Source organism: Kryptolebias marmoratus, linkage group LG6 (assembly GCF_001649575.2).
Source record: "Kryptolebias marmoratus isolate JLee-2015 linkage group LG6, ASM164957v2, whole genome shotgun sequence".
Classification (NCBI taxonomy): Eukaryota; Metazoa; Chordata; class Actinopteri; order Cyprinodontiformes; family Rivulidae; genus Kryptolebias; species Kryptolebias marmoratus.
In genome coordinates this window covers 6,607,255-6,622,825 of record NC_051435.1, presented here as the reverse complement: position 1 = coordinate 6,622,825, position 15,571 = coordinate 6,607,255, and the positions used below count along the sequence as shown (strand labels likewise).

The window sequence follows — 15,571 nt, the reverse complement described above, 5'->3', positions numbered from 1 at the left end:
TCTGTTTACTCAGCCGAAGGTCAGGAGTTGCATAAGGAAGGAGGAGCAGTGTTGCGTAACCCCAGCACGCCTGCAGGGGCATAAAACAATCCAGCTGCTTGGAAGAGAAAGCTCGGAGATCTCGACTCTATTCGTCACGTACTCGACTTCAAGGTAACATTTAAACCTGTAGAACTTCTCTGAAGGCTTTGAAGCTGGTTTCATTTTGGCTTTGGGTTGCAGGGACCAAACATGGCTGCAGAGGCAAAGCACACTTGTTATGAAGGCTGCTCGGTGAGCAGCTTCCAGTTCTACCTGGAGAAGTCAGGAGAGCATGCAGCCATCCTCAAGTGTGTCCACAGCCTCCTGCCTGAGGAATTTAAAAGGTACTTTGTTATATTTTCGATTTCTCACTCAGTCTGTTCCTGTTATTTCCTGGTGGTTTTTTTTTTGGATTACATTTATTGTATTCCTATTCAGACCATAAGCGTATTCAGAATTAAAACAAACTGAGCACAAACTGAACTTTTAAGACCATAAAATCTTAACAGTGATGGAAAATTTCCCTATGCTTCACTGGTATTTATCAGACTAGTGACACCCATTATTCTACATTTGATCCGTTTTCTTGTTAAGAGTCAGTAAAAATGTGTTTGATTTTTCTCATTCTACTTGTGATACAGGATTGGAGCAGGAAAATCCAGCCTTGATGTTCTTGGCATTGGAAGTGGTGGAGGTATGTGGCTGAATAGAAACTTTAGGTTATGTATGAATCAGATGGGCGTCACACTGAATATAGTGCAGGTGATAGGCTAAAATAACAATTAAGGGAGCAGTGCTGTGTAAAACAAGAAGAATCAAAAGGTTAGTCAAAGCTAGTGACAGAGAGAGATATTTGGAAATGTATGACCAAGAAATAAGTTTGGTTTTAATTTCCACCAATTACAATTAAATATATAAAGGTGTTGTATCTGTAGCCCAACAACTAAACACAGTTCTTTTACTGTAACATGTCCACGGTTTTAACATTTCTTTTTAGGAAGCACTGCCGTTCATCTTGCTTTTTTCTGCCTAGACTGTCTGAAAGCCAACAGAGACGTGTAGAATCTCAGACAGTCTTAAGGTTGTCTCTGATTGTATATTCAATGAGAATTCTGCTTTGCCTCGGAATGTCACACTCCTGGATGTTCTTCCTCTTTATTTTCTCCCACCCTGCCTCTTTATTTTTTTCAGGGATTTGAAGTTTTATTTCTGGCAATAATTGAACTTTTGAAAATCTGTCTGCTCCTGCATATTAACAGCTCCTTCTCCGTGACAGATGACTAACATCTGTCAACGGGTAAAAGAAAACTAGGTAAAAAAAAACTCAAAAGTTTAAAATGGGGAAAACAATACAGCTTATCCCGAGCTACTGCAACAGGCTGGTGTCATTCTAGGAAGAAAGTGAATAAATGAAAGCAGGAATATACAACTTAGTCATTATTTTGAAATGTTCCAACTTCACGGTCTGCTCCAGGTGAGATGGACATGCAGATGCTCTCCCTGCTGCAGTCGACCTTCCCTGCTGTTCCCATCACAGCCGACGTCGTGGAGGGCAGCTCGGCTCTCGTAAACAACTTCAAAGGTATTAGTTATTCACTTTGAAACTAATCTTAAATTGAAGCGATGGTGAACAATGCATGTTCAAATAATACGTCAAATATGAATATGTTATTATTTTAAAATGCAAAAGTTACTGTTGTCTAAACTTCATTTAGTTACGGAATAATCGATCTTCAAAAGTGAACCAAGTAAATTCAGTTTCAACACTAATTGTTGCTTTTATTGATTATATTTTAGAATGAAACAATAGGATTAGGGCAATAAGAGGCTAGGAGTGAGGTAAAAACAGTTCCAGTCTATGTACATTATCATACCTCAGTTTTACAGATTTTTTAAACATAATTTCTTTTTTTTAAAACTTTGGTAGCAAAGACTGCCGACCTTCCGAAGATCTCCTTCTCTTGGCACGTCATGCACAGTGAGGAGTATGAGAAGCAAGTGAAAGCGAAAGGAGACATAAAGAAATTTGACTTCATCCACATGATTCAGGTATTTTTCTAGTAGGTTAGATTTTATTTTTCGGTCTGCTGCACCAAATCTGATGTGTGCTGAGCAGCACCATCCCTTCCTTTAGCGTCAGAGAAATGCACGCCCATTTTCTTTCAAACAATAAACAAATGATTCCTTTCAACCTCTGAACTTTGCATGTTCACTTCAAGCTGCATTATGTTTCCAACTGGCAAAGAAAAACAGCCTCAATGTGCCCCACACTGTTCTGCGAGTGCACCTGGAACCACTGCTTTTAATGTATCAAACTTTAAATGAAAGAACATGAAACATGTAAATGTTTAATATTCAAGCCTTCATACCCTCCTCTCAACAGATGATCTACTACGTGGACAACATGGCTGAAACAATCAAGTTTTGCCATAGCCTTCTGAAAAACAACGGAAGGCTCATGATCATTGTTGAAGCAGGTAAGCAGACGTGAAGTGACCTCAATTAGCTGCCAAATTCAGATTATTTTAATGTTCAATGTGTTTCATAAATACATGAAAAAGTACTAGTTTTTAATTTTGTGTTATCAATTCAATCTTAATTCCAAAAATGTTGGAACATTGTGTTAAATATGAATAAAAACAGAATTCATTAAACCAATATTTTATTAACAATGTAACATGTTCAGCATGTCAATCGCTAAAACTAAGAAACTACAATTTTTTTGAAGAAGAAAAATGCAAAAAAACAAGGTAAATTTGAGTTTTCTGACAGCAGCTCAAAACTCTAAAACGTTGGGACAGGGCCAATAAAAAGTCTGTAGAGGTTAAGTGTTACGAATAAGAAACAGCTGAAGAACCTTTTGCCACTAACTAGGTAAACTGGTAACAGGTCAGTTCACCAGTCTGTAAAAAACTTTGTAAAAACAGAGGAACATTTTCAGAATAAAGTTCCAACAACATAAAATTGGGAAGACTTTGCACACCCCTCTACCTGCAGTTCATAATAACATAAAAAAAGAAAATCTGAAGATTTCTCTGTGCACACAGGACAAGGCTGAAAGTCAGTCTTGGATGTTGCATTCTGGTTTTATTTAAACATCACACAACATCCCAACTTTTTGGAAATTGGGGTTCTAAAATCAGCAGAAGAACCTTGTTGCCTTTAGGATTTTCAATTGGGATGATTGCATTTTTTACTGTCCAGCCAACAGTGGCTGGGACATCCTGTGGAAGACTTACAAGAAGGATTTGTGCGTGGACAGCATCAAGGAATACCGCTCATCCGGAGAGGTCATTGCCTGCCTGAAGAGCCTGGGTCTTAAATACGAGGAACATCCAGTTCCCAACAGTTACGACGCCACAGAGTGCTTTGATCCAAACAGCACCACTGGGGGTCGTCTGCTGAGCTTCATGACAGGAACGGACAACTTCTATGAGTCTTTCACCCCTGAGATCAGAGCAGGCATGTTAGACCTCATCAGGAACAAGTGCAGCACTGAGAAAGATGGCAGGGTTTTCTGGAACAGTCATCTAAGCTGCATTCTTGTTTATGCTTGAGAGGAAGCTGTTTCCATGGTGCTTTTGGATTTCTCCCTATTGTGCCTGTTTACCTCAACAACTGAATAAACAATAAATGAATAGATTTAGTTTCTGTTTCTTGATTAATCTATTTTTTCTATGTCTTGAAAAAAGCAATTATGCTTAAATCCCCAACTGGTTTGAGTCTTGGATTGATTTCAACAGCATTTAGCCTCTTTTGATCCATGTTAGGAAATTAGGTTTCAAACTTTTGGCTTCTTTATTAAAGCCCCTATAATCAATACTGTCATAAAACAGCAGTCTATTAGAGGACACTTCTGTCATGAGCCCATGGGCAGTTATCACCTAACTCTCCAGAGCCTTTGATCAGCAAGGAAATTAAAAAAGCTCAAGCAATCTATTGCACACTATCAGATAATTTTATAGGTAAAGCCGAAGAGACATGTTTACTTTAAGAGCAACTGATTGGTGAAAATGAAGAAAGGGAGATTGAGAATTTAACTTTCATTTCATTGGTGTCAGTTCTAAATTCAAACCATTATTTGCTTCCGAACTTAAATATGAAGGCTAAACGAGAGTTACTGGTTAATGAGTTTGTCAAACCAACGTTAAAAGAAAAAGTACGTCAGCACATTTTCTGACACAGTAGGCAAAAATCCACTGTTCTAATCCTGCTGCATGTTGACATGTGCTCAGTACTTTCAGTTTCAGGTGAAGATTAAATACATTATAAAATCTGCAAAATGGCTATTCTGTTTTTGAAAAATAATTTTAATCGCACCGTCCTGTTAGGATTTGAGCTGTTTGAGTAATCTTTTGTTTTAGGTTTGTTGTTTTCATTCATATTACTGTAATTCTATTTTACTAATTGTGACCCGTGTGTCCGTCTATTCCCTGTTGTGTTCTTTTGTTGTGTTGCTCCCTGTGTCTTCTGGGCTCTGCTCAGTCTCCCTCAGTAGTTTTCCATGTCAGTCTGCCTCACCCATCTGCACTCGGTCATTGTTGGAAATCATTCACCTGTGTCCCCTTCCTCATCCACCTCAGTCCATGTAATCTGATCCTTAGCTTCACTTAGTCGCTGGTTCATTGTTGCCGCCTGGTTCTCCTCGTTGCTCCCTCTGATCCGTCGTCTGGTACGTTTTTGTTTGCTGCCATGTCAGCTTTTTATTTTGTTCTTTTTAATAAATCTTTCTGGGTTCCAACCTCCACACCAAACATAATACGTCTACACTGAACACTCAAATACAATGTGATTATGGAAATATATAGGTGTGTGTATATATAATATATGTATACACATACACACATTGAACATTGCATGCCAGTCTTTTGGATTTGAGAGAAAAGGTCAGCAGGGTCCTGCATAAACTACCTTAGAGTCTTCGCAGCATTTCATTTTGAAGGTAGAATTCGAAGGCTGATTAAAGAATGTTTTCTGAACTTCAGAGAAGTAACACAATGCATGAATTAATTTGAAATAAAAAGGCTCACATACACATTAGCTAAATGTACATTATAATGCAGAAAGCAGAGTAACAAGTCCGTCACTGGAGTCCAAAGTGCAAAAATATCTGGATGAACCCAGAGAAAACCAGATCAGGTAGGTGTATGCAAGCATCTACATTTTTTTTACTCCTAGAGATTAGATCAACTTTTCATCTTTTGTTGATGTTGCTTAAACATTCAAATGCACAATATCAAAGCAAAGAAGATCATCATTACAGCGAAGTTGGTGGCCTCATCTGTTTTCCTTGATGCAGTAAACAAAACATTGTGATTCCACTTTGTGCACGATGTCCTCTCTCCTGTCTGCCCTACAAAGGTGATACTTCAAAGTATTTGTGTTAGTGGAAAAAGCCCAGTCTTTAGTGAAAAAAAGGCTTTTTTTTGAGAAGGGTGTTGCAGCAAAGCTTTGGGACATTTGCCAGTAATGCTTCAAAAATGATGGAGAAGGTCAAGTTTAATTTATGAAACAAGATACAAAACTAAAAGTACAAACACAAATACACATGCAGATAGGAAAACATGTTTTCTTCAGAGAAAAGGAGCTCTTCGTGTATTTTATGTTGTACACAAGAAGAATGGGGATATGAGTAATTCAAGAGTAGCTTAACAACCTTTTTAGACTTTTAGCAACCTGCTATTAATACTAATAAAAATAACAATAATAATAATAGATTATTCAGTAAATGAGGAGCGGGGATCAATTATGATTACAAAAAGAGAAACATTATAAAGCATTTGTCTCTAAATGAAACAGTCATCGGAGCACACACAGTGTGATAATTTCTTAGATCTTCCACCCCAAAAATAAAATAGAGGTTGTAGGGTCTTCCTTTTGCTTTTTATGTCACATATCAAATACGTTGGTCTTTCACAAAGTGGGACATGTCCTTTGTCTAAGTGATGTATATTTGTTTTTTACACAGGTTATTTTTCGAGTCTTAAACTCGCATCAAGAAATACGAACAAATATTTGGAACCCAGATCGCAGACTCATCGTAAAACGGAAACTAATTTATTAACTAAAATAACCAGTCAAAACAAAAGGGCTGACGTGGCAGCAAAATTAACAATAACAAAAATCCAAAGACATGAGACAGGGCATGGCAAGGCAAGGCAAAGAGCGAGAAACAAGCAGAATGATCCAGTGAGGAGAGGAGAACAGAGACCGGTTTTAAACATTGAGGGAAAGATGATCACTGGGTGTGGACTTGACAAGGAGCAGGTGAGGTGAGGTGGGGGAAAGTGTGTACTTTAACGCCTGCACTCTTAGGCAAAGAGATAATTAGACATATTTCTGATAGGATGTGTGTACCTAGCAAACTAACTAAGTAAATCTGAACCACATTATATAAATATGCTTTGTAATAATGTTACACAACATTCTGTTATTAAGGACTTCCCAGTCTGTGTTTATCATAATTAGAAAAAAAAGAGCCGGGTTAGTGACCAAAATAGGCCACCAGATGGCACCACATGTCTGAGAAGTGAAGGATTCCTGCCCCTTCACTTTGTTGGATCCTCCCCAGCAGATGGCATACTGATGTTAATGTAGTTAGGATAGGTAGTGTGAAAACCAACTCTTCTTTAACCAAACAGCAGTTCTTAAATGTAGCCAATTATCTGAGCATATATGACTGGATTTGAAGACATCAAGCTGTCACAGAAACATGTCTGACTCTGACACTGTGCTATCTGCTCTGCATGGAAGGAAAAAAAGAAGAAGCCTGAGGTCTTGTCTCAAGCTGTCTAGCAAATGCATTCTGGCTGCCCATTTAGCTCATTAGCTTTAATAGATCAGTAATTGAAATTCATCAGAAATTCTTGTCAGTGCACTCCCCCTTGATGTCAGTGGGCTTTCAACACCTGCTCAGGCTCCATTACTGGGGGTCCTCGCTGGGCTCTCTCATATTGCAGAGTGACAGAGCATTAGTCACTGAGATAATCAACCTCAATACGCCGTTTACACCTAATGCTCTTATTTACTTCACGTGCCAGTTGGTGTCTTATCAAAGGAAAGTTCTCCGTGAGATAAATGTGAAGAAATTTTTTTTTTTTTATAGATCACCTTATTTTCCAGGTGATTGATTAGACTTTAAAGCATGGAACAGCTGGACATTGGTACATTGTTAGCTGGATATTGTATTCATTTACTTTCTGTCACCTGCTTATTAGCTGCTGCCACCGCGACACGCCGCAACTCTCAAGAGATTCTGATGTACATTTCCAGCATATGAACCTCATTGGCTTCATGTAGTGCAGGCGATGCAATGAAAACTGTCTTAAATACTGAACAAATAAATCCTTGCTTGGCACAACATGCTGTTTAGATGTTGCAAGCTGTTGCAGCAACACTTTGACATGGTTGTTGAAATTATCCAGGTGAAAAAAAAAGCTTTTTTTTTTGCAGGAAAGAGTCTTTTCATGAGCATCTGGCTGATATTTAGAGTTGAACCTCTAACCTCTAGGTTTAGTGTATCTTCATCCATCTGTGGTGCAGTGATGGAGCAGACCGTGCGTTCAAGATGCCATGTAAATATTATTTTATCTTGATCTGCTTTAGTATTTACTATGGTATAAGCTGTTTCTCTACTCTAAATGTAACTTCGCTTTGGCTGAAGAGCTGGAGATAAAACATGTCTTCATAGCTGGTTTCTTTTCTGTGCAGAGACTGAGTGCAGTGATGATTGTTTATTCCCAGACTAAACTGAAAAATAAAGTAATAACCCAGTCTTGGTACCAAAAGCAGACATGCGTACTTTGCCATACACAACACAATAAATAATAAATAAAACCAGCTGGGTTAAAAACCACCCCATTTGCAACCCAGTGCTCGGTCAAATCTGGACCGAGTCAACTCTGGGCTCGGTCCAACTCAGCAGGGTTGGGTTATCAGTTTGACCCAGTACACTGGGTTACGTTTTCTACTCAACAATTGGCCTAAAATGACTAATTTGCTGAATGAGAGTCACTAAAACATTGAGCTAAGATAATAAAAATAGCTAATTACAAACTGGGTTGGTCCTGGGTAGCTGTCAGCTCATTATACCAACTTGTGGTACTTTAGAAACCCATTATTTTTTAATAAAGCCAACTAGATTAAATATCTTACAAGTTGCTTTTATCATTTCATCTTTACTTATTAAAGCCTAAAGCAATTTGGTCAACTTCTGGATTAAAATGTTAGAATGACTCAGCTCATCTCTGACCCACTGGGTTAAATATTTTCATTTAAGTATTTGTTTAAACTATCCAACATATGACCCAACAGCTGCAACCCAGCAACCGAGTTATCAGAATAATAGTTTAATATTATAATAATAATAATAATTTTATTACTCTAAAATCAACAGTTTTTAGTGTGTAGCACTGTTAGTTTTAATTACTAGTATTGCTGCAGCACTCCTTCACATTTTTAGCTTCTCTAAATTTAAAATAAAACTTTTTTCCCAGATGTGTAATTTCTCCATTATTGTGTAAAATCTCCTAATAGTCTTTGTGATAATAGTTTTGAAAGCTTACAAGAAAAATAGCCTGCTTAAATCAAATTGCAAGGATTAAAACTATAATCCTTACAACTGTCTATGGTGGCACTGCCAAAATTCCTTTCATACTTAAAGGCAAAAGAATGATGGCATTTGGTTTATTTTCTGAACTGCACACATGCTGTCTAGATAAATGGACTCCTTGTTATTATTATTAGTATTATTTTGTCTTTGATATGGTTCTTTGCACCTCATTGTTGCTGTAGAAAGAGCCAGTTTTGGGCTAGAAACATCCTCCATCAGAGTGGAGCCCTCTCTGAGGCCAGAGCAGGACATAAACTGGCCCTAAAATACATCAGACACACTTTAATGGGCATAGGCTGCAGTCAGGCCTTGAAATATAGCTCTGATACCGGTCCTGTAAATGGTCGGCCCCTGTAGTATATTTCATTGTGGAGAATTAGTCCTGTTCAGCGGCTGCTGTTATATAGCATCTGTCCTCCACAGGACTGAACAAAGCAGAATTCTTTGAATACTGACTCAAAATTTTTATTTATTTATTTTTTTTCCAAGTTGTGTTTAGCATTACCGTAGTTAGTTAGTCATCAGTTTTCCTCTCACTCAGGATAAATTCAGCTGCACAAACATGAGCCTATGAACTGAAAGGCTTAAATCAGTCCACAGTGATAAACCATGTCACCCACAGCCAAAGACGAAGGCAGAGCAACGATATTTTTCAGCTCATGTTTGTGTGTCCATGTGTGTTCATTTGTCTTTACCACTACTAAATTTAGTCTCCAACTAAATTCACTTAACTTAGCAAACACAAAATAAATATAACTCAGTCATTTTTACAGATATTGAGTTCAGATTTGTTGTGGTACACTGGAAAAAGTGTAGCACAGAGTTGTTCATTCAAGCTAATAACTACCATTGAATACAATGTAAAATAATTGACTTGGTTGTGAAAGTCTATTTTTTTGCATTCTGAGGTGTCAATTTTGATTCAGACTGAATTAATAACACTTCTGAAGGGAAGAAAGCAAATATTTTGGTTCCTCTCAAAACATGCTGAAAGGAAATGATGTCATATTTTCAATCTGAGTCACGTGAGAAGAAGTTGGGGAGAAGTGCTTGGAGAGCTTCGTCCGTTTCGGCATGGGGAAGAAGGAATGATTAACGTCCGAGCACGTCATCAAAGAATAAACCTGCGGTAAGTACTAAACTAAGCTGATGTAAACGTGTCTTAACAAGCCTACAATTGTATTAATGCAAAAGACTGAGTTAATGTCACCTGGTTAGCAAGCTGAAAGTCCCGCCTAAATGTGGGTATCCCAGTAAACGCTTTCTTTTTCGCTGGGTTAAATGTGGTGTAATTTCTGAACTTACACGTATTTCACGAGAAATATAACTATGTGTACATTGTTCGGTTGTAGCTGGAATTAATCAAGGTAGGCATAATTCGTTACCAATCAATAGCTTCCACCACGGTTAGCTCGGCTACACGGTGAACTTGACTAGCTTAACCCATGTAAAGCCATGTTAGCAATTAGTCTAGTGTGTTTATACCACTATGATTGTAAAGTCCCAGTTTGTTAATGGTAGCGAGGCCCGTTGAAAATTAATGGTGTTTTGTGCATGCATTATACTTGTATGGTATGGTCGGTGATGTTTCCCAGTGTTCGCCATGCTGGTTTGTCCAACTGTTAAAACGGTTTCACAGGATATGCTCTCGGTAAGCGAATCTCCTTGTTAAGCCTTAAACTTTTTGTTCGGCTCTACAACTGGTTTTCATGCATTTTGTTCACGACACTGCCCCATTTACTGTAGGTTAAGAACTTCATTTTCCGAATGCATTGTGTTTTCAGAGATATGTCATGGCATGCTGGCAGGTATCTTATGAAGTGTGATTTCGCACGTGCCCATTGTTAAAATATCGTTGAGCCAGTAAAACTGTTGGGTTGCAACGTTCAGAAAAACCTAATGAATGTGGAGACAAGATTAAGTGGACCAAACGATTTAATTAATTAATTTATTTATTTTATTTCAGTCGAAGTGGTCTGCAAGATCAGTGTGGCAGGCAGAGTGCTTCAAAAAGTGAACATGCCAACTTCAACCAAGCTTACTCTATTAAAGCAAATCTCTAATGAAAGGGGGGGGGCAAGTACAGTGTTGCATTTGCCTGCAGTCATTTTTACATTAGGGTGGCTCTGATTGTAAGAGCGCAGTAGTAGCTATAATGATGTTGAATGAATGAATTTCTGTGTATATCTTAGTTCATACAAAACATGCAGCTCAATGTTCTTTACTACCGCTAGACTCAACATTGTATTTAGATATATAGATTACCAGACTGTCATTAAAACTAAACAAACTAAGATTTCTGTTCATTGCATTTTCTAAATATTTACTGGTCTGCTTTCCTTTTTTTAGGTTGGATGTGGAAATGCAAAGAATGCAGCAAGCATTTTTCAAGAAGATCTGAGATACTGAAACACTTGAGAATTGACCATCGGTTTCACGGTAGGCGGCGTCCCTATCCATGCATCCACGCACAATGTCCCTGTTTGTCCAAGACATGGAATGGTCTTCAGAAACATCTCTCTAGAAATCATCCTTCTCTGGAGTCCCAACAAAGACACTCTTCTTTCAAGTGTTACATTTGTGGAAACAATCAGCTTTCTACTGAGCACGTTTTTTTCCAACATATCTATGAACATCTGAGAAAATATGAAGTAGTCCCATGTATGTTTGATGGTTGCTCATACAAAACCAACATATACAGCAGTTTCCGGAGCCATAAATGGAGAAAACATCAGTCATGCACCATTAATGACTTTAAAAGTGGAATAGTTGTCACGTCACTCATTTCCAATCCATCTGACTATGACTTGAATGAAGAAATAGAGCTAACCACTGAAGAGTCAAGAGATTTGGAAAAGGAAGTTGAACTGAAATTAGCTTCACTTTTACTTAAATTAGAACATACATATTTAGTCTCGGCTACAGCTGTAAATGAATTGCTTGAGGAGCTAGAACATCTCATTGGAGATGTCTCTGTGCCGGGTAGTATAGCAGCAATTAACCAGCATTTGGAAGATAATAATTGTCATGTGGAAGCATCTGTTGTTCAACAATTGGCCACTTTTCTTTGTTCTTCACACCCAATTCATAAAGCAATAGGGAAACAAGGGCCATTGTCTACTAGTTGGAAGCGCAAGTCATATTATAAAAGAGAATTCTGTGTAGTGTCTCCCTTGGAATACATTCTTGATAAAAGAAACCAAAAATCATTGCAGTATGTATCTGTGCTGAAAACATTGCAGCAAATTCTAAATTCAGATGTAATTCTGGCAAAAACTGTGCATTTGAGAGAGAGATATCAGTCACCAGAGAGCGATCAAACAGTATATAGTTGTCCTTTTGATGGTGATTTTTTTCAGAAAAACACACTTCTGTCTGCAGACTGTGCCATTTCACTAAATCTTTATGTAGACGAGTACGAAATCTGCAACCCAATTGGGACATCACGGAGAAAACATAAAATCTGTGCCTTCTATTGGACTTTAGGCAATCTGATCCCTGGTTGTCAGTCTTCACTGTCATCAATTTACTTGGCTCTTCTAGTCAAAAGTGATGATTTGAAAGTGTATGGCTATGAGACTGTACTCGAGCCACTCATAAGTGATTTAATTTCATTAGAAGAGCACGGTGTCTTTTTGCAGAAGTTAGGGAAATGTGTTAGGGGAACGATCCAGTGTGTGATAGCCGATAACCTTGGAGCACATGGTATCGCTGGGTTTGTTGAAAGCTTTTCAAGTGGTCACCTGTGTCGATTTTGTACAGCATCTAGATCAGAAATTCAAACTAAAACTGTAGATAGTGGAGTGTTTACATTAAGAACAGAACAGATTCACTCAGAACACCTTAAAATCCTTGAACAAGATTCTCTAAGTAATTTCTGTGGTGTCAAGAAGAGATGTGTCCTCTCTGAGAAACTCAGTCATTTCAAAGTTACCACGGGTTTCCCCCCAGATGTTGTCCATGATTTATTTGAAGGAATCGTACCGGCAGAGATTGCGCTTTGTCTTTCTGTTTTCACATCCAAGAAGTACTTTACTCTTGCATATTTAAATGAGTCCATACTAGCTTTCCCCTTTAAGTGGACAGACAAAGTTAATTGTCCCCATCCAGTGCCATTGAACTTTGCATCTCGAAAGACAATAGGAGGCAATTCTCACGAAAACTGGAGTCTCTTAAGGTTTTTCTCATTCCTTGTCGGCCAAAAGGTACCTGTGGATGAACCAGCATGGAAAATATTGGGTGACTTAAAAGATCTAGTGGAGCTTATTGTCTCACCTGTCCATACAGAGGAATCAATCGCGTATTTGAATTTCAAGATATCAGAGCACAGAGTTCGACTTCAAGAGGTTTTCCCAGACTACCGTCTACTGCCTAAGCATCATCTTTTGGAACATTATCCTCAGCTAATTCGTAAATTTGGACCATTAGTCTGTCTTTGGACTTTGAGATATGAAGCCAAGCACAGTTTTTTTAAAAGAGTTGTTCGTTATACAAGATCTTTAAAGAATGTTTTGCTGTCTTTGGCGGAGCGACACCAATTTCATATGGCACAGCAGATATTTATGTACCCTCAAAAACCTCTTCTGGAAGTGTCAACTGTCTCAACTCTTTCTGTTGATGTGTTAAAAGAAGATATTGCACAAGCTATACGGCTCAAGCACCCAACAATGGATAATGTGTGCCTGGCTAAAAGTGTCACTTTCAATGGATTCAACTACAGAAATGGAATGATACTTGCACATGGGTCTTTGGAAGGGATTCCAGAATTTACTGAGATCATCCACATGTTTATTCTGAAGGAGAGACTTTTTTTCATTGTTAAGAAACTGAGAGTGTGGCACTGGGAACACTTCAGGGCCTTCGAAGTTGAAGTGAGCCCTACCAATGACATAATACTTGTGGAATCAGATGAACTGACTGATCCATATCCCCTGGTAGCTTACACTGTGGGAGGAGTGCGTTTCATTACCCTGAAAAGATATATTCAAATTTAAGGTATGCATAATATTTTTCTCTTTTTTAACATTTAAGATCTGCATATTCATGAAATCATTCTATTTTAATGTAATTCATTCTACTTATCACTTTTCAAAATCTGCACTAAACTGACACTGTACTAACTTAAAGGTAGAGTATGCATGGTGGGCAGAATGGGTATTGCAACTATGCAGCCCATTGCAACTGTGCTGAATATTTCTAATGGGATATTTTCCAGAATATTTACTTAGTATTAACCTTGTATTTACTAGGTGACAAAAATGCCTACTTGAAATTTGAAATGAATATTTAGAATGGCATGGTGGTGGTAATTATTTGTGAAAAAGGTAACATTTGTCAATGGGCAGCATGTTTTAAGGAAATTAACTTCTAAAAGAATTACATGACCTGCCTCTAATGTGGCATGGATAAACCGTGTGACTAGACTAACCTTGAGGGGCTGACATACTGTGACAATGGACTAACAGACAGGGGCACTTGTACTGATATAAAAGGGGTGCATACGCATTGTTTTATATTAGATTAACTTAAAGGGGCACTGATGCACCTTACTTATTACAACTCAAAGCTTTCATCTCATCTGTATGTTGACACAAGGTGGTTGTGAATGTGAATTAATAATTTCTCTTTCCTTCTGTCTTTCGTTTTATTCTCCTGCCACCCAGGTTTTGACTCCAGCTTCCTGAACATCACTGACTGTCAGGGCATCTACATCAACAACTCGAGATCCAACTTTGCAATATGGCGACTCCCGTCCGACTCCTCATCTTGTTGGGTGACGAAAGCGCTGAGAGGATGGAATTATCAAGGGTGCCGGACACAGTTGAGGAGCTCATTGAACAGGTCAAAAATGTATGCAAACTTTCTGGAGACATCAGGCTGCAGTACAAGGATGATGACTTTGGTGGAACATTTGTTAACTTGAGCGCAACGTCCATGATCAAAGACCTTACTACAATCAAGATCATACAAGCTGCTCCTGATATTGTTCTGAGTTTCATTGAAAGTGTCCCATCTGATCTGAGTGACTTAGACACAAGCCTTTCCTCACGAAACACTGATACAGATGACACGGTCATACTCAGCCACAGCTCTGACAGTGAGGGACTGAGAAAAGAGCCGTGGCCAAAGGAATTCATCATCCCGCCTTTCTCCCTCGAAACAGAAGGTCAACTTCAGCGAGGGAATTCAGAATATGCACAGAACCAAACCAGACTGACACCTTCATCAAAAATGCTGTCCGACATACTGGAAAGATTGGCAGAGAAGATTTTTTCCTACAAGGCGTACCCCACTGATGCAGACCTGAGTGATGTTGCAGAGGCTCTGACAGGGAAACATCCCTGCCTGAGACAACCAGACTCCTTCAATGAGAGTTATGGATGGAAACTGAAGCTCAAGAGCAAGATGAGCAACTACCGCACTCAGCTGAGGTCACATGGACTTTCGTCTGAGCTCATGGTGAACACACTGAAATCCAAATCACGAGAAGATGCTACTCCCTTCCCAGCAAAGAATGTGAAAAAGGCGAGAAGAGGTGAGACCAATTACTATCCTCAACCCAGCGGAGACAGTCCAGAAAACCTTGAGAAAGAAAGAGCATCTCTTCTGACTGAAATAAAGATAAGAAACAATGAGAGAACCATACGGGAGAAGATGGCCAGGACTTTTCAGTTCAGGAGGCAAGAGATTGTGGATCAGAAGCCAACCATCGATAACCTCATGGAAAGATGGCCAGCTTTATTTCAGATGGAAGAGGTACACTTTTTACAACTTTTTGTATACTTAAGCCCATAGATGAGAAAATGTTTTGTTTTTTTTATTTTCTTTATTTCACATTATTCTTAAATTTTAAGTGTATTTCGCAATGTTTTCTTGTGTGCAGGTTGATGCAGAGTTTCTGCGGGTTACTGCAGTTCCCCTCCTGACCAGATTTATGGC

At 38.6% G+C, this 15,571-nt stretch overlaps 2 protein-coding genes across 2 annotated transcripts in view; both read left to right on the top strand.

The window, feature by feature from the left end:
- Positions 1-3,667, top strand: LOC108238488 (histamine N-methyltransferase-like). Its single transcript, XM_017420619.3, has 7 exons — positions 1-153; positions 223-365; positions 663-715; positions 1,496-1,603; positions 1,949-2,070; positions 2,405-2,498; positions 3,226-3,667. Exons 2-7 carry the CDS (start codon positions 232-234, stop codon positions 3,576-3,578), a joined length of 864 nt encoding a protein of 287 aa, XP_017276108.1. The 5' UTR covers positions 1-153; positions 223-231; the 3' UTR covers positions 3,579-3,667.
- A 145-nt stretch (positions 3,668-3,812) lies between these two features.
- LOC108238510 overlaps positions 3,813-15,571 on the top strand; it is a 31,759-nt gene continuing 20,000 nt past the window's right edge. The window contains exons 1-4 of the mRNA XM_037976174.1: positions 3,813-9,761; positions 10,982-13,627; positions 14,296-15,388; positions 15,516-15,569. Of these exons, the coding sequence (XP_037832102.1) occupies positions 14,372-15,388; positions 15,516-15,569 (1,071 nt within the window). The 5' untranslated portion in view covers positions 3,813-9,761; positions 10,982-13,627; positions 14,296-14,371. The remainder of the gene's footprint in view (positions 9,762-10,981; positions 13,628-14,295; positions 15,389-15,515; positions 15,570-15,571) is intronic.